Here is a 24,876-nt window from a genome sequence, read left to right as displayed (position 1 = left end):
TAATTCTGGTGCCATTTTTGTGCTTGGTAGTCCAGATCTGTCTTTGGAGGGCAGTGAGCCAGTGGTGCTGCCAAGAACGCCACCACCAGCCCTCCCGGGGCCCAGGGGTGTGCGCAGACCGGCCGCAGCTGTTATGTTCCTATTCTGTTACCAGTTGTGTCCCCATTTTATCAGGATTAGGATTCTTTGATGGGTCATGCGAACAAAAGTGGGCCTGTCAGCGTGTTGTACTTGAGTGTTTTGAAAATGCTCTCAGCAAGGTGTCTGAGGAATGTAAAAGCTAATAAGGGGAGTATATAGTCCATAGGGACGATTCCTCCTAAGCAGTAAGGAAGGGCAGGAAATCACTGCATCCCAGAATGGCTGAGGTGGGAAGGGTGCTCTGGAGCTCGTCTCGTTCCGCTGCCCTGCTCGAGCAGAGCTGCCTGCCCAGGACCGTGTCCCGACAGCCCTGCAGTGCCTCGGCGTGGGAGACGCCACGGGCTGTTCTAGAGCTCGGTCACCCTGGCGGGAAAACCGTGTCTGTCGTTCCCGGGAACCTCCCGTGTGCCAGCGTGTGCCCACTGCCCCGGGCCCGTCCCTGGGCACCGCCTGGCTCCGTCTGCTTTGCACTCTGCCTTCGGGTATTTATATAGATCAGTAACATCCCCTCTGAGCCTTGTCTCCTCCGGGCCAAACAGCCCCCGCTCCCTCAGCCCTTCCTCACCGCAGGGATGCACCAGGCCCTTCGTGGCACTGACCAGAACGTCCGTGTCTGCCGTGCCGGACGGGCGCAGCGCTGGACGCGGTGCCGCAGCCGCGCCGGTGCTGGGTACCGAGCAGAGGGGCCTCCTCTCCACCTGCTGGCGACGCTCTGCCTGGCGCAGCCCCGCGTACCGTGCGTCTCCTTCGCAGCAAAGGGACCGATGGCTCCTGTTCAGCCCGCTGTCCCCAGGGCCCTCGTGTCCTTTCTGACAAGCTGCTTCCCGGCTGAGTGGCCCCAGCACATACTGGTGCCTGGGCCTGTTCCTCCGCACGTGCTCTGTGAACTTCATGAGCAGGTGTAAGGGTTTGTGGAAGCTGGGAGTACTCCTCTTCTTCAGGAAGCGCATGCAGGCGAGGACGTTTTCAGTGCAAAAGGGACAATAAGTAAATGGGAGAAGTGCTCAAAACCGCACAGACACAGACCTGCTAGTGGAGGGGTAATGAGGACAAAGACCAAAATACACTTTCACTAATTGACGGTCCGTTAAGAAACTACAGGCCTGGCTTTGGAGGGGACTAACCTGAACTAGTGGAATCTCTGGGTTGGAGCTGTGAACGCGGTGGACAAATGTTCAGTTTCTGTAACGGAAGGAGTGCCCTTTTGGTTACCCGTTGGTGTTCAGCGTACGGTGAGTAATTTCTGACGAGGCAGGTAAGGAAGAAAAAGAATTAGCTGATAATACAGAACCACAGGTTGGCTGGGGCTGCAGGAGCTCTGTAGATCCCCAGCCCACCTGCTCACACAGGGTCACAGGGCAGATCACGCAGGGTCACCAGAGCAGATCACACAGGGTCACAGGGCAGATCACACAGGGTCACAGGGCAGATCACGCAGGGTCACAGAGCAGATCACGCAGGGTCACAGGGCAGATCACACAGGGTCACAGGGCAGATCACGCAGGGTCACCAGAGCAGATCACACGGGGTCACAGAGCAGATCACACAGGGTCACCAGAGCAGATCACGCAGGGTCACCAGAGCAGATCACACAGGGTCACCAGAGCAGATCACGCAGGGTCACAGGGCAGATCACGCAGGGTCACCAGAGCAGATCACGCAGGGTCACAGGGCAGATCACACAGGGTCACAGGGCAGATCACGCAGGGTCACCAGAGCAGATCACACAGGGTCACCAGAGCAGATCACGCAGGGTCACCAGAGCAGATCACGCAGGGTCACCAGAGCAGATCACACAGGGTCACAGAGCAGATCACACAGGGTCACAGAGCAGATCACACAGGGTCGCCAGAGCAGATCACACAGGGTCACAGAGCAGATCACGCAGGGTCACAGAGCAGATCACACGGGGTCACAGAGCAGATCACACGGGGTCACAGAGCAGATCATGCAGGGTCACAGAGCAGATCACACGGGGTCACAGAGCAGATCACACAGGGTCACAGAGCAGATCACACAGGGTCACAGAGCAGATCACACAGGGTCACAGAGCAGATCATGTGGGATCCCAGGCGGGTTTGAATGTCTCAGAGCAGGAGACTCCACACCCGCTCTGGGCAGCCTGGGCCAGGCTCTGGCACCTCCCAGCAGAGAAGCTCCTCCTCGTGTTCACATGGAGCCTCCTGTGTTCCAGTCTGTGCCCGCTGCCCCTCACCCTGGCGTTGGGCACCACTGAACAGAGTCTGGTCCATCCTCTGACACCCCCCCTGAGATGTTGATCAGCATCAATAAGGTCCCGGCTCATCTCCTCCAGGCTGAACAGACCCGTTTCTGTCACTCTTTCCTCATCAGAAAGGTGCTCCAGACCCCCGATTATCTTTGCAGCCCTCTGCTGGACTCCTCCAGGAATAATGTGATGTTATTCATTGTAGCAGAACTAAACCTGTCTGTTAAGATTGGGGAAGGGTGCTTCAAAACTGGGTGATAATATGGCAGAATAAATTTAAGGTTTGTGAATTAATATGTAAAATGTGTAGAGAAACAATCCTACTAACGTAGCCACATTGTTGTCAAAATTATCTCTTTTGCCTCAGGAGGGGAATCTTAGCACCTATAAGATAGTGGCAATTACAATGGAAAAGTCAATGTTAGATATTACAGGAAGAGAATTAACGAAACGGGAGTTGTTGCAATGTCCCGCAGCGCGAGCGCAGTTCTGTGTCGCTTCGGATGCAGCGACTGCAGAACTAGAACAGTTCTAGAAAAGGTGCTGGGGGCTGTGAGAGGCGCAGAGATCTGTACCACAGGAGGTGCGCGGGGGTTCTGTGGAGAAGTGGTGGACAGAGGTGACGGTGCTGGAGAGCATCGGTCACCGTGCTGGAGGGCGCCGGCCACCACGGGGAAAGGCAGCAGCTGTTTACAGAGCATGGGGACTTAGATCGGTAGAACATATGGACACGTGATGAAAGGATCAGGCAATAGCCTTAAAACAAACACAAAGGGCTGTTGGTGTGTGTGTGTGCGTGGTTGGATTGTTTGTTTTAAGCTCACACCAGACCAGATTGTAGCGTTTTGTACTCGAAGGGGTGTCTGCGGTTCAGGTGGCTCAAACACGGCTTTGGGTCCATCGCTGGCCAGCAGACACGGTGGTCCGGGCGCAGGCTGTCGGTGAGCCGGGGATGCTGGAAACAGGGCGATCGTACCGGGGGAACAAGCGTGTCCTGTTTCTCACAGTGACGCGCTGTGGTTATCATGCTCTACCCTTATAGTAAAAAAGTTTTCAATATAGGAGTGTGTTTACTAGAAAACCTGATACAGTTGTAAAGAAAAAAGACCAAACCAAACCCATCAATACCAAACCCAAATAAACCAAAACAGCCAACAAACCAAACAAGATGTATTTATTTTTGTCATAGTCTGTCTTTGAGCACCTGGCTCTAGGTGTTGGCTGAGTGGGCCATGGTCTGAGGTCTGACGGTGTCAGAAATGTGATTTCTTCCAGAATCTTCGTTAGCAGTCTGAGCAAAGTGAACTATAATGGCTTCTTTCACTGCAGATGTCAGTCCTTGTTGTTAAGCAACTTTAAAGGAAAAAAGCCACAGAGGTTAAGCAGTTTATCTGAAACCCCATTCCCCATCTTTGACTTTGTTTTTCATGTGTCAGCCCTCTGAACTCTACAGGCTTCCCATGCCTATGTCAGTCTTTTGCACTGATATAAAACTGAATATGAAAATGCTTCGTTTCTATTTATAGCGTGTGCTTCGGATGGGAATAAAAGCGAAGGCAGGAGAACTTTTGTTGAGAATCAGTTTTCCCCAAACGGCAGCAGAACTTCCCAAGCCCAGTTACGTTTCTCGTGGCGACGCGGCGGGCGTTCCGCGTGGCGTGGGACGTGCTCCCCGTGAGCAGGCGCCGGCGCGGGTTTGCTCTCGTGCTGCGTGAGGACGACGGTACCTCGCAGGGACGCAGAAGCGGCTGTGCCGGGTGGTCCCAGCAGCAGGGCTGTGCGATAGGGGGTGGGAGCGTCCCCCGGCTGGATTTGCAGCTCAACAGCAGCTGTGCCGCTGTGTGGTGAGTGGTGTTCGTGGCAGAGTCCTCCACTTTAATTTGAAAAACAAACCTAGCGAGTACCAAACAAAGCACCATTTAGAAAATTAAAATGAACCCTCTGAAATCTGCTGCTCAATCCAGGTGTAAAGAGTGGGAGATTCTCAGATGCTTCAGGAAGGATCTGTCTGCACTTGAAGCTGCTCTGCCCGGTTACCGGCTGTTTGGATGGCACGGCCACAGGTGGCTGCTCTTGGCTTTGCTTTGCTCTGCTTCCCCGGCTCTGTGGAGGCCGATCTGCACGTCCCGTCTGGACTCCCCTGCACTGTTTGCGCTGCTCAGGGTTGTTCTGTGCACCGCTGCCTCTTGGCACAGCCGGGAGCTAAATACCTGTTTGCATCAGTACGGTAAAGACATGGAGCGCGTGTTGAAGGAAGTCAGGAGGCAGCGGAGCGGCGCGGGGCTGGGAAACGGTGCCCTGGGAGCGAGGAAGAGAACAGATGACGCAGGAAGGGCAGGGACTCTGGTGAACGACCAGAGCTCTGGAGCTGGGCTCGTTTAGAGATGCCGGAGGGGCTGTTTTGAGATGAAATGTGAATTAGGAAACGAAAACAGCAGCCGTGCGGAGAGTGCAAAAAGTGTTGGGGAAAAGAGCTGTGGATATGGAGAGCTCTCCTCATCCAGGACAGCTTGCCCTCTTTTCCCTGCCAGCTGCTCTTGCTCCTCTTGGGGGAAAAAAGCAGGAAGAGGAAATGGTGGGGAGTAGTTTCAGTTTGTTTGGGGGAACCTTTTGGCTTCAGAAATGGAGCTGCGTGTGATGGCTGGTGGGGAGAGCCTGGCGCAACCTGAGAACCTGGCTTTCGGACATCCTTACTTTCTTTATTGTCACGGTACCATAACTGGCAATTGTGGAGAGAAGTAGTGTTACGCAAATTAGAACACGCATTAATATAATACGTTGTCTTTACAAAAGACATTTAGTCCCTCAGAAAAAGTATCACTAGTTATGGTGGGTAATGATCTTATGGTTATATTAGAAGTACTTGCCTATTTGCTCTGTAAGTGCTTCAGGTCACTTCTTACTTACGAACTTCCAGCCTAGTTCCTCCAAGCACCTGTGGGTTTCTGCTGATTCTACCCAGCTCTCCAGGTGTGAACAGAACGGGGGGGGGCAGCGCTCCAGAAGCGGCAGCAGCTGCTGTGTGCTGACACGGCTGGGCCTGGGGCAGCACCGTGCGAGGGACGTGCCTTCCGCGTCCCGCTGCGCTGCGCTTGGCCACGCGTGCTCAGCGCCTCCCGCTCTGAACGCTCAGCACCTCCCGCTCTGAACGCTCAGCACCTCCTGCTCTGAGCGCTCAGCACCTCCTGCTCTGAACGCTCAGTACCTCCTGCTCTGAACGCTCGGCACCTCCTGCTCTGAACGCTCGGCACCTCCTGCTCTGAACGCTCGGCGCCTCCTGCTCTGAACGCTCGGCGCCTCCCGCTCTGAACGCTCGGCGCCTCCCGCTCTGAACGCTCGGCACCTCCCGCTCTGAACGCTCGGCGCCTCCCGCTCTGAACGCTCGGCGCCTCCCGCTCTGAACGCTCAGCACCTCCTGCTCTGAGCGCTCAGCACCTCCTGCTCTGAGCGCTCAGCCTGCGTGGCAGCACTCGTGTGGATGTGGAAGAGACTCAAAGAGTTGTGGTTGGAAAAGATCTTTTAGTTCGAGTCCAACCCCCAGCCTGGCATGCCAAGTGCACCTCTACCCGTGTCTGTCAGACCCTGCGGGGATGGTGGCTCCTGAGGTTGTTGCCCCGGGGTGTGTGTTGATTTGGGGAGCAGCTCCTGCACCTCTCACACGGGACACAGGCGGGTCTGACCGTGTGTCCTCTCACACGGGACACAGGAGGGTCTGACCGTGTGTCCTCTCACCTCATCACATGGCGTCGGTCCCATCTCGTACATCTTGTCTCTCACCTCCCTGTGCTGCAGCCGTTTTTCCTTCTCCCGAGCCACTGGCAGTGCTGTCCTAGACGTTGGCTTTTGTCTTGCTTCACCCTAACTTCTTCCTTGTCCCAGTAACTTCCTGGCACCTTCTTTGTGGGCCTCCTACGTCACTTTCTGTACACCTATAAATCCTTCCTTGAGCTCTTTTCCTTATCTGGTGTTACTGTGCTTTTCTCCCCATCTTCATGTTTTGTAGGATTTTTTCTAAGGTTTCTGTTGCTGTTTCCTTCCCCGTTGGGCCCCTTACGCTGTGTTTCGGCTCTGTTCCAGGTGCCAGGTTGACCTCGGTGCCGCGGGGTCCCCCGGCCGCTCGTGCCGGGCTGTCCTGGCTCGCGCACCCGCCTCAGCCCTCGCTTCGCCTGGGCAGCTCGCCTGTGTTGTGTCTTTCACGTTTCTGACGCTCTCCTTCGGCTCCTTGCTTCCCAAGAGCACACATCCCGTGCACCAAGTGCTCTGCCTGCTCCTCCAGGCTCTCTGAATACACTTCTATTTATATGTAGTTTTTGTTCCAAGTTCACAATACTACTGGAGTAAGATTATAAATGACTTGTCCTGTCTCCTTGTGACTTATGCAATCTTAATTGGTATTCATTTTTATTTCGTACTTTCTCCTGAATCACTGACAAATGAGCTTAAGCAGACAACAGGTTCCTATCTGATGGTGATTCTTCATTTAGCTGTTACTATTTAGGATTTGTTCTCTTTTGGCATAGCTGAAGTATGTGCTGTATTGGTGTTTGTGGAGGGCTGAGTGTTTCATTCACAGTGCTCTCGGGTACAGCAGATGCTCCACAGTGTGACACGAGTCACAGTGCAGGGTTTCTGTGAACCTGACCAGCACCCAGGCTGTTGACATCCTGAGATGTCCCTGGGCGTTCCTGATCTCCTGTTCTCCAAACCCAGCAACGTGTGGCAATCTTGCCTTCATTCTTTTTCTGATTACACCACATTACTCTGGACTAGTTTATTTCAAATGCTTACAAACAGCTATTTACAAGTGAATGTCATTGTGAATTTTCTTCACCTTTCTTGCTTCTCATCTAAAAAACCGGAATGTATCGATAAAGCTGATTGAAGTTCTCACTCTGTCCCGGCTGCTTCTTGCTGCTTCTTGCGGCACTTTGATTCTCCCTGCATGGTTTTGCTGTAGCGACTTGTGGGCCCTGCAAACGGAGTTAAGGCGGGTTCCTGACCCGAACGGTGTTCTGCTCTCACAGGATTTCTGTTGCTCTGATTGGGAAGCAATTGTGGGGACATGAGGACAGCCAGGCCTGGTCCCAGCTGGGGACACCTGGACAGCGTTCGTCAGCTGGTGCTCTGGGCATAACCACTGCTCTGGAGTTTGCTTGGCAGTGTCTTAATTACAGCACCTAACTGAAGAGTAGCAGTTTATAAACACAGTGACTTTGCAACTGTGCATCTCAGTACTTGTGAAGATAGTTACGCTATTCAAAGCACTTTTGATATACTATTCTGTGATTTCTTGGTGTAAGTTCTGCCACATTGATTGCAAGTGCATAAAGGAGATGTTTATTTGTTTGACTGTAGGCATCTAGAACTGAACTAGTTGTTCTAGTTCCTTTTGCAGTGAGCAGAGGGTTTGACTCACCGCTCTGTAGTTCAAACAGCTAATTAGATCCCACTGTAATCACCTGAACTGTCCCTGACGGTGCCTGTTTCTCTCCATTGACTGCCCAGGGCGGTCAGCTCAGCAATGTTTCACACACCTGCCTGTGCCGAGGTGACGTCTGCCGGGCGTCCGGTGTCACCGGGTGTCATGTCACCGGGCGTTCGGTGTCACCATGTGCCGTGTCACTGCGTGTCGTGTCAGCGGGTGTCGTGCTGGGCTAGAGCCTCAGGTCCCACCTCGGTCAAACGAACATACTGACGGGGTCGGTGCTTTATGGAGGGCTATATGAACAAAGAACAGTTTTTTATTAATAGCCTTATGGAAATATCTTGTCAAACTAAGTTGGTATATTTTCATATGTTTTCCATAAACCCAATTTGATTAGTGTTAATTAATATTTCCTGAGCACTACGGCAGCAATACCGTTAGACTGTCGGGCTTACTGGTGTATTACCGGTCCTGCCACCCAGTTCACTACTGAGTATCTGACACCGCATTCGCTTCCCCTCTTTCTTCTTCAGTGTTTCGAGGTTTCTGAAGGTAACAACAGCAGTCCAAGGAACGCACGAGTTATTTCTCGTAGAGCTGCTGCATGGCAGTATCCAGCTAATAACGGTAAAGCGTCTGACTTGAGCGCTCTTGTGTAGAATGGTTGTAGTAATAAGCACCTCGTTATTTATCACCAACATAAAGATGAGCACCCCCTCTGACCTCTTCGTCGACACTTAACAGAATGCTTATTGTCAACGATTTTGTAAACTCTCTTGAAAGTGCATCAAACATATATTATTCATAGGAGGACATTTTTGTTACCGAAATATTACTTTAAAGTATTTGCGTCTTGGTTTTGACTTTGTATCATCGTGGAGTTTTGAATCAATGGCTGTAACATTCTGTTACAGAACTTAATGTAGAGACCACAATGTAAAAATTGTCAGTATCACTTGTACTGTTTGTTGCCCCTTATTTATTACATTGTTACTCTCTCATCTAAAGGACAGTCCTTTTAATTACGTTGTTATTGTTTTAGATTATGGGTTTTGAGTTTCCAATGAAGTGCTCTTAAATGAAGAGCCCCCCCCATATCGCTCTGATTTTCTTCAACACAAGTACTGAAATTCAGAGTTTTTTAATGCTCACTATTCAGTATTTTCTGTGCACATGTTTTCATGGCGATTGTTCATATTTTTGGGACGTGCATGCAGGGCCTGTTGCTGCGCGCAGTCACAGGGCACACGCGGGCGCTGCGCCGGCCCACACCCGCTGGTGGGGGAGGGGCCGCTCGCTGCCCGCGCTCAGGACACGTCTGCTCACACACGGCGGTGTTCCTGGACAGACACACGGCGGTGTTCCTGGACAGACACACGGCGGTGTCTCTGGACAGACACACGGCGGTGTTCCTGGACAGACACACGGCGGTGTTCCTGGGCAGACACACGGCGGTGTTCCTGGGCAGACACACGGCGGTGTTCCTGGGCAGACACACGGCGGTGTCTCTGGACAGACACACGGCGGTGTTCCTGGACAGACACACGGCGGTGTTCCTGGACAGACACACGGCGGTGTCTCTGGACAGACACACGGCGGTGTCTCTGGACAGACACACGGCGGTGTTCCTGGACAGACACACGGCGGTGTCTCTGGACAGACACACGGCGGTGTTCCTGGACAGACACACGGCGGTGTCTCTGGACAGACACACGGCGGTGTCTCTGGACAGACACACGGCGGTGTTCCTGGGCAGACACACGGCGGTGTTCCTGGGCAGACACACGGCGGTGTTCCTGGACAGACACACGGCGGTGTCTCTGGACAGACACACGGCGGTGTCTCTGGACAGACACACGGCGGTGTCTCTGGACAGACACACGGCGGTGTCTCTGGACAGACACACGGCGGTGTTCCTGGGCAGACACACGGCGGTGTTCCTGGGCAGACACACGGCGGTGTCTCTGGACAGACACACGGCGGTGTCTCTGGACAGACACACGGCGGTGTCTCTGGGCAGACACACGGCGGTGTCTCTGGGCAGACACACGGCGGTGTTCCTGGGCAGACACACGGCGGTGTTCCTGGACAGACACACGGCGGTGTTCCTGGACAGACACACGGCGGTGTCTCTGGACAGACACACGGCGGTGTCCCTGGGCAGACACACGGCGGTGTTCCTGGGCAGACACACGGCGGTGTCTCTGGACAGACACACGGCGGTGTTCCTGGGCAGACACACGGCGGTGTTCCTGGGCAGACACACGGCGGTGTTCCTGGACAGACACACGGCGGTGTTCCTGGACAGACACACGGCGGTGTTCCTGGACAGACACACGGCGGTGTTCCTGGACAGACACACGGCGGTGTTCCTGGGCAGACACACGGCGGTGTTCCTGGGCAGACACACGGCGGTGTCTCTGGACAGACACACGGCGGTGTTCCTGGGCAGACACACGGCGGTGTTCCTGGGCAGACACACGGCGGTGTCTCTGGACAGACACACGGCGGTGTTCCTGGGCAGACACACGGCGGTGTTCCTGGGCAGACACACGGCGGTGTTCCTGGACAGACACACGGCGGTGTCCCTGGGCAGACACACGGCGGTGTTCCTGGACAGACACACGGCGGTGTTCCTGGACAGACACACGGCGGTGTTCCTGGACAGACACACGGCGGTGTTTCTGGACAGACACACGGCGGTGTCTCTGGACAGACACACGGCGGTGTCTCTGGACAGACACACGGCGGTGTTCCTGGGCAGACACACGGCGGTGTTCCTGGGCAGACACACGGCGGTGTTCCTGGACAGACACACGGCGGTGTTCCTGGACAGACACACGGCGGTGTTTCTGGACAGACACACGGCGGTGTTCCTGGACAGACACACGGCGGTGTTCCTGGGCAGACCCACTCGTGGACGAGGGGCCACTCGCTGCCCACGGTGTTTCTGGGCAGGTGCCCCCGGGTCAGCTCCACCTCGTCCCTGACACCGTGCAGCACAGGGCTTGGTTCTGCTGCTGGATTCTGTTCTCAAGGCGTTTCCCCACCATCTCCTGACACCAGCTGCCCCACAAAACGTTCCCTCACTTTGCACCTCATCGGGACAGGTCAGTGATTAGACGTGCAGACGTGCACAACGCGGCTCACATCGCGCAGACGTGGCGTGAGGAGCCCGGGGGTTCGCGGTGATAAGCACAGTCCCGCTGGCCAGGAGAAGACGTCCCTCCCTTCACCTCTGCTCTGCACACTGGAGGTAAATAATATTATCTTCCCTTGGAGAGCAGAGATGTTTGGGTGCCCAGGAATGGGCTGAGAGTCATGTTGTATTTCTTGATTTTGGCTGTGGACACATCGTTCAGAGGCAGCGCGGCTCTGGCATCAGCTTTGATCTTCATAGTAAGTTTTTGGGGTTTTTTTAGATCCAAGTCAGATGAAGTAGAGATAGTTAAGCCCAACATTTACTTACAGTGTTGTATGTATGTAGCAGCTAGTGACACCACGATTTGCACATTCTCGTAGCTTTCAATTATTTTACTACCGCTTCTGTATTATTTGTCTTTCCATATAAAACCAGTGGCAATGGTGAGATTTCTTAGACATCACGGACGTGGGTGCTTTCCTGGGGCTCGCAGCTCTCCGCGGGGAAAAGCTGCTCGTGTACAGCCACCGAGGAGCTGCGGAGCCCAGCGGCGGGGGTGGCCAGGACGGTCCCTGGAGCCGCCCAGGCCCGTGACAGGCGACCCCCCCGGTGGGCAGCGGAGCTGGCACTGGGGTCACCGCCATCCCCGTCCCGGGGGGCAGGAGGAAGCGGGTGGGCAGAGACAATTAGTGCAGTGATGAGTAGCGGGGAACGTTACGTATTGACCAATTTCAACTGTTTGTAAGTTGATTTATATGGTAGGTTCCTTTTAACACACCCTTATTTTTGGTGGTGTAATACACAAGGATCATGTATTGAGAAACAAACATAGATTAATTTGTATAGAAAGAGTAGTTGTCAATGGGCTTTGGGATTGCGGTAGTAAAGGAAAACCCAAGGTCCTAGAGCGATGCCCTTCTGGGGACGTTACTGCATATTACTGTAACCGGCTCCGTTTAAAGTACCTGTACCTCGAGAAGGCTGATGGAATATGAAAAGGTGTTCAGAAGAGACATATACAAAGTTTAAAGCTGTAGTTAACACTGTCGCATAGTGAGCAACCACAAGGATGTGTATTTTGTTCACTCAGGAGAGGCTGACGGGGATTTTGCTTTAATTTTAAAGAATCTAAACGGGGAAGATAGTTCACAAGGCCATTTCGTATGAAGACACAGATTTCTAGTCTGATATGCATAGCACAGATGATCGTTGCCTCTTGCTGTGTGTTAATTTAGGAATTATTGCTGCTGCTGCCATTAGTTTGTGTGGCTACACAGACCCCGGGAGGTCTGGGTAGGGTGGAAAACAAATGGGAGCTCCACATAATGAAACTCCAACATGAAGTGAGGCATAGTTTTACAGTGAGGGTAATTAAACCGTGGAAGAGCAGAAGTCAAGACACAGATCCTAGATCACTTGCGTTCTTTAATCAGGATTGCATGACTTTTCAGCATCTTTATAGCTTGTAAGTTAAATGGTGTGAGGAATCTGCTGAGTGAGGGATTACTGGTTGTGCTGTGGGAGGAGCTGTCCTGGCTCACATCATGGGTATAACACAAAGCTTCGACAGTGGCTGAGGGTAACTGTAAGGACGAGTACGAAAACGGGAGGAATATGATGGTACTTGGGTGCTCTCCTGGAATGAGCCAGGGGCACAGCAGGGAAACCGTGCCCTTGTTGTCAGAGGCCCTCTGGCCTCGGCGTCTGTGTAAGCGTTTTCTTCAGACATCTCCCGGAGTTTCTGAGTACAAAAATGTAAATGTGTGCTTGGAACAACTTATCTGACTTCACGTTTCCCAGCCTGTGTGTGTTTGTGTGCAGCACTGGAAGTGGGTCCCTGCGTCCTCCCCAAGGGCACTCTTGCTCCCATTGATCTGCACCGTGAACTTCCCTCCCCAGGCTGTTGTCACCCCGACACACGGGGCTGTTCTCCTTCCTCTCCCAGCCGGCGGCCAGAGGGGCTCCTGCGCCACGTTGCCAAACGGGCCCTGTCTCCTCCGCTCTCAGTCGCCAGAGGCAGCCGTGGCCACGCGGCCAGAGCTCTGTGCGAGACACAGTCCCAGGCAGCTGTTCACTTGCAGATGAACCTGCTCCTACCCGAGCCCGTCCCGCACCCGCCGGGCCAGGAGGGTTACCGGGGTGCGCGTCCTTCACCGTGCCCCGTGTGGGGCCTCCAGCGCACAGAGCCCTCGGTTTCACAAACACGACTGCTCTTTAAAGCGAGCGCGAGAAGTCAGAGCAGAGATGGACGCTGGCTTTGCCCAACAGGGTTTTCTAAGTCCAGGTCCACACCACGGAAACCCACGGAGAATTCTTTTCACTGCAAGTTAGGTCAGTGAGAGCTGAAGAGTCACAGAACAATAGAGGAAAAGACTTACAGGCATACAGAGGTGTTAGGTTGACAATGTCATTTTAAATGTTGATATCAAACCCAGATATTAGGAATTATCTGACATGTTAGATAAAAATGCTTAAAACGGGTTCTGAAAAATAAGAGAATGATTGACGTGTTTAAATGGAGTAGGGGGTGATTACGCCTGTGTAAAGCTCCTTATGATCTCAGAGATGCTGAAATGCTGTGGGCACAATGTTCAAAAAGCTGCTGTCTCCTCGGCAACAGGAAAGGCATGTGCTGTTCCCATGGAGACGGGCCGGGCCGCACGCGGCGCCGGCTGCGGGTCCGCGCCTCTCCTGGAGCAGAGCCGGCCCGCGCCGCTCCCGCTGTCCCGGCGCCCTGCCTGGAGCAGGCGGATCGGACACTGGTGGTGCCGTCCGAGGAGTTCCGTCCTCAGTCACTAGCCAGCGTTGAGGATTCTTTGCAGCTCTGCACTCCGTGATTTTCCGTGCTTGCACAGACAGCGGCTGGCTCTGCACATCTGGTTCCAGCTGTTCTGCCACTGCCTTGTTTCTGCCGTCAGTCTCCGTTCTGTGGTTCCGCACATGAATCTGCTGCATGTTGATTTGGCGTGTGTTTGAGTTACCTGTAATGCTCAGGTTCCTGGGTAGAATCATAAAGCCACAGAATGGCCGAGGTTGAAAGGGGCCCCTGGAGCTCCCCTGGTCCAACCTCCCCCTCCAAATCTGGGCCAGCCAGAGCAACGGCCTGAGCACCAGGTCCAGTGACGTTTGGGATATCTTCAGGGACGGAGTGAAGTTGCTCTTCGGGCAGCCTGTTCTAAGGAAAAAAGCGGTTCTGAGTAAAAAAGCTTTTTTCTTGTGTGTGAAGGAACTTTTCTGTATTGCCTGTGGTACTGTCCTGGGTGCCGCTGAGGACAGTCTGGCTCCGTCTTCCTCACCCCCTGCCATCGGGTGTTTACACACATTGGTAAGATACCCCCTGAGCCTCCTCCGTGCTGGAAACGTCCCGGCTCTCCCAGCCTTGCCTTGGTGATGGCTGCTCCAGTCCCTGCACCGTCTCCGGTATGTCTGTGTGTGTCTTGTACAGGGAGCCCCGGGCTGGACGCAGCTCTCCAGACGTGGTCTCACCGGTGGAGGAGGAGGAGGAGGGTCATGTCCCTTGACCTGCTGGTGGTGTCCGCCCACTGCAGCTCAGGGTGCTGTGAGCTTTCTGTGCTGCCAGGGAGCGCTGCTGGCAGATCCTCGGTTGGTCGCTCACCGGAATCCTCTGGTCTTTTTCTGCAAAGCGGATTCCCAGCCAGTCGTCCCCTGGCCTGTCCTGCTGCACGACCACAACTTCTCCTGCACAAATCCGTGCTGACTGCTCTCAGTCACCTTCTTGTGCTCCGTGGTTTCCGGGAGGAGATGCTTCATTACCCTCCCTGAATGACCTGCTTTTCCCCGTTCCTCCTCCTCCCTCCTGTTGCAGACAGAAGTGACGTTTGCTTTCCTCCAGTCCTCGAGAACTCCCAGTCTCTGGAGTTTTCAGAGGCACTGGAGAGGTGTCTCACTGTGGCACTGGCTCCCGTAGCACCCTTGGGCGCATCCTGTCGGGTCCCACAGACTGCTGCGTGTCCAGTTTGTTTAAATGTTCCTTAACGTTCTCTTCCTCCACCAAGGGCAAGTCTTCCTTGCTCCAGACCTCTTTGCTGGGCTCAGGAGATTCCCAACACCCAGCCTTGCCGGTGAAGGAGGCAAAGGCGCCATTCAGTGCTTCAGCCTTTTCTATGTTCTTTCTCAGCAAGTCTGCTTCCCCACATTTCCCCATGTTTTGCGGCTCATATACTCATAAAAGGCTTTTTGTCTGTCCTTCGTGTTCCTTGCCAGATCCAACTCCAGGCGGGCTTCTGTTATCCCAATCACATCCCTGCGTGCTTGAACAGCGTCTCTATGTTCCTCCTGGATCACCTGTCCCAGATTCTGCCTCTGCTATGCGTCCTTGTGACGTCTGAGCTCTTTGTTGGTGCCTGCAGCCCTCCTGCTGCTTTGCTTCATTTCCTGCCTGTTGGGAGGGACCAGTCTTGATTTGGAGGAGGCAATCTTTGAAAACCAACCAGCTCTCCTGGAACCTCTTATTTCCAAGGCCATGACAATTCTTGCAGGCAGATCCTGAGCAGGCTGGAGTCTGCCCTTCCAAAGTCCAGAGCTGTGATCCCATTTTCAGCCCTGCTCCATCCCGTCATGTTCCTCAACTCCTTTATGTCCTGCTCCAGCCAAGGCTGCCCCGACCTTCACGCTCCTGACCAGCTCCTCCTTGTTCATAAGAGCCAGGTCCAGCAGAGCAGCTCTCCTTGTCTGACCGGTGTTAGCAATTCACCTTCAGTGTGCCCAGAAACCTCTTGGTTGCTGGCGCCTGCTCTGTTATCCCTTCAGCAGATATTGGGGCGGTTGAAGTCTCCCGTGAGGACCAGAGCCTGTGAACACGAGGGTTTTCCTGCTGTCTGAGGTCTCGTCCAGTTCTTCCTCAGCAGGTGGGCTGTAGCAGCCAACCCACACAACGTGCCCCTGTTGGTGCGCCTGCCGGTCCTGCCCCCGCGCTCAGACGGTTCAGCGCTCATGCCCAGTGGAGCTGCGTGTCCCCGGCTGCCCCCGGGCTGCGGAGTGACCCCCGTTCCCCCCTGGCGGCAGAGTGACCCCCGTTCCCCCTTGGCGGCAGAGTGACCCCCGTTCCCCCTTGGCGGCAGAGTGACCCCCGTTCCCCCCTGGCGGCAGAGTGACCCCCGTTCCCCCTTGGCGGCAGAGTGACCCCCGTTCCCCCCGGGCTGCAGAGTGACCCCCGTTCCCCCCGGGCTGCAGAGTGACCCCTGTTCCCCCCAGGCTGCAGAGTGACCCCCGTTCCCCCCGGGCTGCAGAGTGACCCCTGTTCCCCCCTGGCGGCAGAGTGACCCCCGTTCCCCCCGGGCTGCAGAGTGACCCCCGTTCCCCCCTGGCGGCAGAGTGACCCCTGTTCCCCCCGGGCTGCAGAGTGACCCCTGTTCCCCCCAGGCTGCAGAGTGACCCCCCTTCCCCCCTGGCGGCAGAGTGACCCCTGTTCCCCCCAGGCTGCAGAGTGACCCCCGTTCCCCCCTGGCGGCAGAGTGACCCCTGTTCCCCCCAGGCTGCAGAGTGACCCCTGTTCCCCCCTGGTGGCAGAGTGACCCCCGTTCCCCCCTGGCGGCAGAGTGACCCCCGTTCCCCCCGGGCTGCAGAGTGACCCCTGTTCCCCCCTGGCGGCAGAGTGACCCCTGTTCCCCCTTGGCGGCAGAGTGACCCCCGTTCCCCCCGGGCTGTGGAGTGACCCCCGTTCCCCCCAGGCTGTGGAGTGACCCCCGTTCCCCCCAGGCTGTGGAGTGACCCCCGTTCCCCCCGTTAATGTATGAAGGGGGGAATAGGGAAGAACAATGCTAAACCTTCAAGTAAGGCCATAACAAGGAGAGGGGTAACTGTAACTGATGCTTGATCAAATTATTTCTCGTGAGGAACTGTGCTTGTTGGCTCCTTGCAGCGCTGTGGAAGAGACGAGGCATCCTGCAGCTGAGTGCCGTGATTGATGCTGGGCAAGGGTGTCCTCACGTGGGTAAAGCAGCAGATGGATTAGACAGAGGCTGCAGAACAGGTGGGCATTTTCATACCCCTCTATTTGGCATTTTAGTTTCGGAGCATTTTGCCAGCAGCGTTCCAAGTGGATTTAATCAGAGTAAAAAAGTATTTGCCCAGTTCAGAACAGACAGAATTGCAGTGGTGAGCTGTGCAGTGGCTGCAGTGTCACTGGGACTGCAGTGCAGTGGGGAGCTGTGCAGTGGCTGCAGTGTCACTGGGACTGCAGTGCAGTGGTGAGCTGTGCAGTGGCTGCAGTGTCACTGGGACTGCAGTGCAGTGGTGAGCTCTGCAGTGGCTGCAGTGTCACTGGGACTGCAGTGCAGTGGGGAGCTCTGCAGTGGCTGCAGTGTCACTGGGACTGCAGTGCAGTGGGGAGCTCTGCAGTGGCTGCAGTGTCACTGGGACTGCAGTGCAGTGGGGAGCTCTGCAGTGGCTGCAGTGTCACTGGGACTGCAGTCAGTGGGGAGCTCTGCAGTGGCTGCAGTGTCACTGGGACTGCAGTGCAGTGGGGAGCTCTGCAGTGGCTGCAGTGTCACTGGGACTGCAGTGCAGTGGTGAGCTCTGCAGTGGCAGCAGTGTCACTGGGACTGCAGTGCAGTGGGGAGCTGTGCAGTGGCTGCAGTGTCACTGGGACTGCAGTGCAGTGGGGAGCTGTGCAGTGGCTGCAGTGTCACTGGGACTGCAGTGCAGTGGGGAGCTCTGCAGTGGCTGCAGTGTCACTGGGACTGCAGTGCAGCGGTGAGCTCTGCAGTGGCTGCAGTGTCACTGGGATTGCAGTGCAGCGGTGAGCTGTGCAGTGGCTGCAGTGTCACTGGGACTGCAGTGCAGTGGGGAGCTCTGCAGTGGCTGCAGTGTCACTGGGACTGCAGTGCAGTGGGGAGCTGTGCAGTGGCTGCAGTGTCACTGGGACTGCAGTGCAGTGGGGAGCTGTGCAGTGGCTGCAGTGTCACTGGGACTGCAGTGCAGTGGGGAGCTGTGCAGTGGCTGCAGTGTCACTGGGACTGCAGTGCAGTGGGGAGCTGTGCAGTGGCTGCAGTGTCACTGGGACTGCAGTGCAGTGGGGAGCTGTGCAGTGGCTGCAGTGTCACTGGGACTGCAGTGCAGTGGGGAGCTGTGCAGTGGCTGCAGTGTCACTGGGACTGCAGTGCAGTGGGGAGCTGTGCAGTGGCTGCAGTGTCACTGGGACTGCAGTGCAGTGGGGAGCTGTGCAGTGGCTGCAGTGTCACTGGGACTGCAGTGCAGTGGGGAGCTGTGCAGTGTGACTGCAGAAAGGAAGAAGCGCCTCAGTCAGAGGGGGAGGTAAGGACGGGTGGGGGTGGCTGTTGAGGCAGAAGCAGCCAGGTGAGGAGCTGTCAGAGATCGCGTGCAGTAGGAAAAGTCAGGTATGTTACGGACAAAACAGCCTTTCTCAGGAGCAGAAACAGGACGAGGCTTTTTGTGCGTGTTGGAATGTCTTTCCTGTATTTCTTATGGTTGGAATATTAGTGACTGACCTTCCATTACATAAACTCACTAATTTTTAGAGTTTGTTTTATGCTTGTTTAGATGGGCAAAAATCCTGCTCCAGGTTAATAGCCAAGATCTTAACTAAAGGAATTTAATGAAATAACTTTATCATTTTCTTGATATCTTTATTTAGGTTTATAAGGAACAATTTAGAAAGCCTTTCTCTCTATAACCTTAGAGGAGATTTATGTCTCATTATTTGGCATCGTATTGATACATTCAGTGTGTCCGTATCAGAGGTGCCCGTACCAGCATGGCTGAGCACCAGGGAACCTCCTTGCAGAATGAAGCATCCTCGTTCGCAGGAGAGACCAGGGCGGTGAGCCCCGGCGGCTGTTCCTGCGCTTCGGTGCTGGGGGTGGGCTGACGCGGTGCCGGGTGTGCGCAGCACCGGGTGTGCGCAGCGCGGGCTGGGCGGCTCAGGACCAGCGGGCCCGTGGTGCTGGGTGTGGCGGCTCAGGACCAGCGGGCCCGTGGCGCTGGGTGTGGCGGCTCAGGATCAGTGGGCCCGTGGTGCTGGGTGTGGCGGCTCAGGACCAGCGGGCCCGTGGCGCTGGGTGTGGCGGCTCAGGACCAGCGGGCCCGTGGTGCTGGGTGTGGCGGCTCAGGACCAGCGGGCCCGTGGCGCTGGGTGTGGTGGCTCAGGACCAGCGGGCCCGTGGCGCTGGGTGTGGCGGCTCAGGACCAGCGGGCCCGTGGCGCTGGGTGTGGCGGCTCAGGACCAGCGGGCCCGTGGCGCTGGGTGTCCTTAGTAGCCACTTCCCTTCCACTTATTTTTGTCATTTGTTTACAACCTTTGTTTATAACCTTTCAGTAATTTTTATTTTCCTGGCAGTTACATACAACTCGTGCTCACGGTAAGAATTTCAGGCATATAATTATGTTTTACTACATTGCATTTAATTACATTTGCCGTTTCCCAGTTGGCTGCCGTTTTCCAAGATCATGATGTTTGCTGTGATTATATACTGTTTGCGATTAACTTTGACTTTTGGGAGGGTAATTAGTTTGTAATTGTTGTGATTATGCTGCCAAATAAAAACGAAGGAACCTGGAGGGCGCTGGGGCCGGCCTGGCGGTGCCGGTTCGTGACCACCGGCGTTACCGGTTGCTCGGTTCAAGTGCTCCGAGTCTGATGGGCCTTTATTCAGCCGCGGATTGTGCCCCGGTTCGGTGGGACGGGAGGTGGGTCCATTGCACAGCCGTGCCAACACCGCTCTGTTTCCTTCCTTGGTTACGGGCTTCGTCCCGGCCGCCGGTGCTTTCTGAGGCTGTGTCTCGGTTCTTATGCAGCTTTGCCTGTTAGCACGTCTTTCGGTTAGTATTTACTTATTGTTGATCTGCTTAACTACAGATACTTTTGAAGTGATTTTCAGTGAGAGCGGGATGTAATCCCTAGCATTATTCATCAAAAAGGGCTTATTTTCTTTTTTCCTGATAAAGAAACAGGACATCTTGCTGCTTTTCCTATAATACGAAGGGGCAGGAATACTGCAGGCAGTTGTATTAGTCTGATTCTGAGTACAGGCAAGGCTCAAGAATGATTTTTAAAGGAGAAGATAACGGAGCATGAGGAGGGTGCAGGTGGTATAAAAAAGCAGCGTCAGTTTGCTAACCCGTTGTCTTCCTCAGCTGATTTTCTACTTAAAGGAAACAGCGTGTGTCGTCTTCATGTAGACGTCAGTGACGCCTTTGATTCAATGCTGTCTGAAAATTCAGGTAGCAGAAGAATTGCGAGGTAGGTGAGGAGCTCAGCAAAGACGACACAAGAACTTTGCGGTTTCCTCACAATTTGCCATGAGATTTGTGTCATTTAGTATTTTCAGTAATGCCCACGGCACAAAAATAGCAAGTGTAGTGAGTAGATTTGAAGCAGAAGAGATGAGGTACGTGGCAAGAACTGGGAGGTTCCGAAGCCCCCACGAGCAGGACGGGGGCGACCTGTGAGGACGGCGCCGCGCGCGGGCGTGACGCGTCGCGGGAACCGGCCCCGTACGCCGCGGCTGCTGCGGTGGCGGCGGCTGAGCGACGGACGTCGCCCACGCGCAGAACGTGGGGCTGTCGCTGCCGCTGTGCGGGCGTGGAGAAACGCGCGGCTGTTGGGGTTTCTGCCGGCGGGAGGAGGATCAGCGCCACACAGGACGTGGCCTCCGGGGGACCGGGGCTGGGTTCTGTCTGCCCTGTTCTGGGCCGGTTGACTGGGGCGGACTCGGGAAGGGCCGAGGAAACGATGAGAACTGGGCAATCAGCTTTAAAGAGACCGAGCAGCAGGTTTTGATTGTTTGACCTGACAAAGGAGTGAGTGCGGGTATGACTGCGATGTATAAGTGCTCCGAAGCAGAAACATCAGACACAAAGAAAAACCATTAAGGGCAATGTTGGTAAAAGAGTAAATGGGAACAGCAAGATATAGAATCACAGAATCATTTTGGTTGGAAGAGACCCATGTACTAAAATAAGACGGTCATTCAAAGAACTCTGGTTTTAGCAGCTGTCCCACAGGAACACCAAAGTTTGAAGTGCTGTGCAATAAATTTGTGTCTGGAAGGGTCACGTGACATGTTTGCTGTTGATCATACAGGACTGGACTCGCTAACCCAGCTGTCCCCGTCCGCGTTCTGTCCGTCACTAACAGCAGGTGCATCCCCTTACCCAGCACGCCCCAGCGCCATCGCTCTGATCACCCGGCAGCATCACCATACGCTCTTCGGACTGGGGGGCGGTAGATTTTACTGCTTCTGCAGAATAATGTTTGGAAGCTCTGGAGACAGACACAAATGCTTTTCCTTGCCTTCATTTATTCTTTTTTTGCCTTTGTTTCAAGTTTTCTTTATGCTTGCTACAAGTTGCCCATGGTATTTCTTCATTGCAGATAGATTTTAAAAGCCGTTAGTGGAAAGGCCTGACCTCAAAAGGTATGTCCACAAAGCAGTGATGCGAGACGGTAGCTGAGGATACGTAAGTCACGGAGAGAGAAGCCACGGTATAAAAGCGGTGCGATACTTGGAGGTCTCAGATGCAACTGGCAGCCATCTGTGTGTGCGATTCCGTACTCTCGCTTTGTTGTAGCAATCGGATAGGTATTTTTTCAAAAAAAAAAAATAAGGGACCTTTTTAATTTGTTTGCATAAGATCTGTGAAACCTGCCAGGGAAAACTCTCTGGATTGAAGAAAGCCTTATCTTTGCCTTCTGAAATGCCATACAGCTTCCATAGGGAAGGAAGGGAAAGGAGCCTCTGGGGACCAGCCCGTCCCTTGTCCCGCCCGGTCAGCATCCATCGCTCTGCTTGCCTGACCCGCTCCTGGAAGACCTTCGGGATGGAGGTTCCCACCCTTGCCGTACAGAACACCTCGACTTTCTTCCGTAATACCCAACGCAAATCTTCCTGGCAGACGTTTCAGTCCATGATTTCTGGTCCTCCATGTGTGGGGACTGTATTTGCGGCCTGTATTTGCAGCCGCCCTTGGACAGCTGGACAGTGTTATTTTCTCTTTTGGGGCTTTGCAGTCCCCGCCACGCCCGCTGTTGTCCCTGACCCACGCTGTGTGTCCCACACGCCTCGGCTGAAGCGCAGAGCCCCACGCGGCAAGGGACGGCGCGGCGGAGCCGTTCACGGTTTGTAGGACAGAGGGGTTGCTGCGGAGCGGCTCCTCAGCAAGGCTGGCAGAGTGCAGCTCCGCAGCCCCAGGGCGCGCCAGCCGGGCCTGCCCCGGGGTGACAAAGCGTGGACGGGGAGGGGCCGCGGGGCAGCGCTCGGCTCTGCGTGTTCTGTGCCAGCGCAGCACCGGTAACTCCATCATCTGTCATAGCCCCAAATGTTTCTTCTGGAAAAAAGTACTCTTCAGCCAGTCGTTCTCCGTCTTGTATTTGTGTAGTTGTTGATCTCTATCTTGATGTGGAATCTCACCCTATTTCTGATTGAATGATGTCTTGTTTTTCCAAATCACATCTGCAGCCTGTCAGGATTTTAATTCTCTCCTAGCAGACCTGTAACCCTCCAAACCCTGTTTGCTAGGAAGTCTGATAGGCACGTTCTCTAGTTCCTTGTCCATATTGTTAATGAGAACATTGAATGATTCTGAACGCAGGAACAAGTGGTCATTTCTTTACAACAAGCAGACCCTCAATCTCGGGATATTTTCTGTCCATTTTTCAGTATGTTTTCAATCCCATATTCCATCAATTCCAAAACCATGGAGGATATTTTAAGTTTCTGTGAGCAGAGCGCTGCTGACTTCAGTGAAAACTTGGTAAGGGAAACCAGGGCTCTTGAAGGCAAATAGCACCTCCATGTACGTCTTTACTCACCTGCGGATCAAAGAACGAAAGCAGCTGCAAAAATATTTTCCTGAAGCAACAGCTTGGTTCACATCTTTTCTAACCTGGCCATCCTAGTTTAAGAATCTTAAAAGCTGGAAAAACACCCAGGCTGGGGACAGAAAAGGTGCCTCGGTCCCTGGGCGAGGAGGAAGTGTCAGCCTGTCCTTGTTCAGCCGGGCAGGAACAGCACGAGCTGACTCGGGGTGCGCGTGCGGCGCCAGGAGCCCCAGCGTCTGCGCAGCCCCGAGCTCTGAAGGAACCCGCTGGGGTCCCGTGGCACCGGCACCTCCCAGACCTGGGTCGGCCGGGAGCTGCCGCGATGCTTGTTGGGCAGGACCTGGGCTGAACCAGGCAGCTTAACACGCTTTTCTCCTAAACTTTATGGAAAATAGAAGAAGAAACAAAAGAAAACGATATTATTTCTCTCGTGGCTTGGGAGAAGACGTTCCTGCACCGTCCTCCCCTCCTGTGCAGGCGCATTGTGCGCTGCTTTTCCTTGGCCGTGTTGCGGGGAGTGGAAGAGTCACGGGAAAAGGGTTTCATTCTCAACCAGGGGATGTGGGCAAGTCACCTCCATCCACTTGCACCTTCTTTTCCATTTTCAAAACAAAAGAGCTATTTCTAATGATGGTAAAGAACTACAATAATACTAAATAAGATGAATTTTATTATTGCATGATTTTGGGTTTTTTTGACTTTGACTCCCTGTATGGCTACAGTGAGTCTGCCATTCCTTAATTTTCAAGTGGCTGACCTTGTAATTTGATGTTCTTTTCAGGAAATCTCTTCATGTAATGCCTGTTAAGAGCAGCCAGATAGAATACAACACATGTCGTATGGTATTAAATTGAAATTCGGTAACACTCAACGTATCCTCCTGCTCCAGAACGTGATAAGCCCGCTAGTGACGGAGACGGGAGCAACTGCAGCTCGTTGCTTTACCCGCTCAGAAAACCGAGAAGCCCGCAGCCTCCCGACGCGCGCTGCGGCCCCGGCTGCGGACAAAGAGCCGCGGGCCAGGCGCGTCCCGCCCGCCCCGGGCCGGGCCCGGTCTGCGGCCGCTCGCCGCGTCCTCGGTGCCCCCGACAAGCCAGTTTGTCACGGCACTCGCAAAACGCCTGCGAAGCGCCCGATTCGCTTTGTCTTGCGCCTCCAGCCCGGGCAGCGCCGCGGCACCGAGCGCCGTCCCCGCGGGGCGCAGGCGGGCGGAGCCGCCCCGGCCCGAGCAGCCCCGGAACGGCCCCGCCGCGGCCCCGGCTCCCCCCGAGCCCCGCAGCTCGGCCCGCGCAGCGGGCGGGGCCGGGCCCGGGCCCGGCGCGGGAAGGGTTAAGGCCGCTCCCTCCCCGCGTCCGGCCGTCCCCGCCCGCGCGTCCCCGCTAGGCCACGGCTGACCTTCACGGAGCCGCGCCGGGCATGCGCGCCGCCGCGCCCGGGCCCGCGGGGACGTGCGGCCGGCCCGGCGCGGCCGCCGCGCTTCGGTTCGCCCGGCCCGGCCCGGGGCGAGCGGCCCGGCCCTCCGCCCCCGCCCGCCGGCGGCGCAGCCGGGCCCGCGGCTGGCGCACGCCCTGCCCGTGCCGGGCGCGCCGTTGCCATTCGGTGCCGATGGTGCTGGCGGAGGAGCGCGGGGGGACGCGAGGGGGGCCCGCGCGCCGCGCGCAGCCTGCAGCCGCGCCCGGTGCCGCCGCCGCCCGGGCCGGGGCCGCCCGGCCGCTCGCCCGGAGCCGCTGCCCGCGAGCGGCTCCCTCGCGCGTGTCCTGGAGCGGAGGTGGTTGCGCGGTTCGCCGCGAGGAGCGGGAGCAGCGCCGGTGTCGGGGTCGCCACCGCGGGGGCCGCTGGCGCTGCTGCGGCCGGGGCGGGAGCCATAGTGCAGTTCCAGAGAAAACGTGTTGTCTCGCCGGGAACCCGGGAAAGGGCTCACGACATGGGAGCCGGCGTTCTCCCTGCTGCGGGGTCTGGAAAAGCACGGGAGGCCCAGTGCCACCTGGCCGGGCACGCTGACACGTGAAATCATAGAATCATGTAGGTGGGAAAGGACCCTTAAGACCTAGTCCAACTGTTAATCAAACGCTACCAAGCCCGCCAGGCACGTAGCAGTTTGGTTCCAGATTACACATGCCCTTAGGCCAGCTCAGCTAAAA

At 55.4% G+C, this 24,876-nt stretch overlaps 2 protein-coding genes across 5 annotated transcripts in view; one reads left to right on the top strand and one right to left on the bottom strand.

Moving 5' to 3' along the window:
* SMARCD3 (SWI/SNF related, matrix associated, actin dependent regulator of chromatin, subfamily d, member 3) overlaps positions 1 to 24,876 on the top strand; it is a 101,906-nt gene that overhangs the window by 10,192 nt on the left and 66,838 nt on the right. The window contains exon 1 of one of the 4 annotated variants that reach the window (XM_065054975.1): positions 24,593 to 24,757. The exons of the other annotated variants lie outside the window; for them this stretch is intronic. The gene's annotated coding sequence lies outside the window, so the exon portion shown is untranslated. Of the gene's footprint in view, positions 1 to 24,592; positions 24,758 to 24,876 lie in introns of those variants that run through there. 4 annotated transcript variants of the gene reach the window in all.
* On the bottom strand, positions 19,064 to 24,749 carry LOC110355679 (collagen, type I, alpha 1b-like). Its single transcript, XM_065055055.1, has 2 exons — positions 23,493 to 24,749; positions 19,064 to 22,726 (listed from the first exon to the last, which is right to left on the bottom strand). Exon 1 carries the CDS (start codon positions 24,747 to 24,749, stop codon positions 23,685 to 23,687), a length of 1,065 nt encoding a protein of 354 aa, XP_064911127.1. The 3' UTR covers positions 19,064 to 22,726; positions 23,493 to 23,684.

Source organism: Columba livia, chromosome 2, assembly GCF_036013475.1.
Source record: "Columba livia isolate bColLiv1 breed racing homer chromosome 2, bColLiv1.pat.W.v2, whole genome shotgun sequence".
NCBI lineage: Eukaryota > Metazoa > Chordata > Aves > Columbiformes > Columbidae > Columba > Columba livia.
Note: the sequence above shows the minus strand (reverse complement) of the source record. Positions and strands in the feature narration are given on the sequence as shown.

Excerpts from the sequence above, each read along its gene's own strand:
- LOC110355679 (XM_065055055.1), bottom strand. The coding sequence starts at position 24,749 with ATGATTTCACGTGTCAGCGTGCCCGGCCAGGTGGCACTGGGCCTCCCG.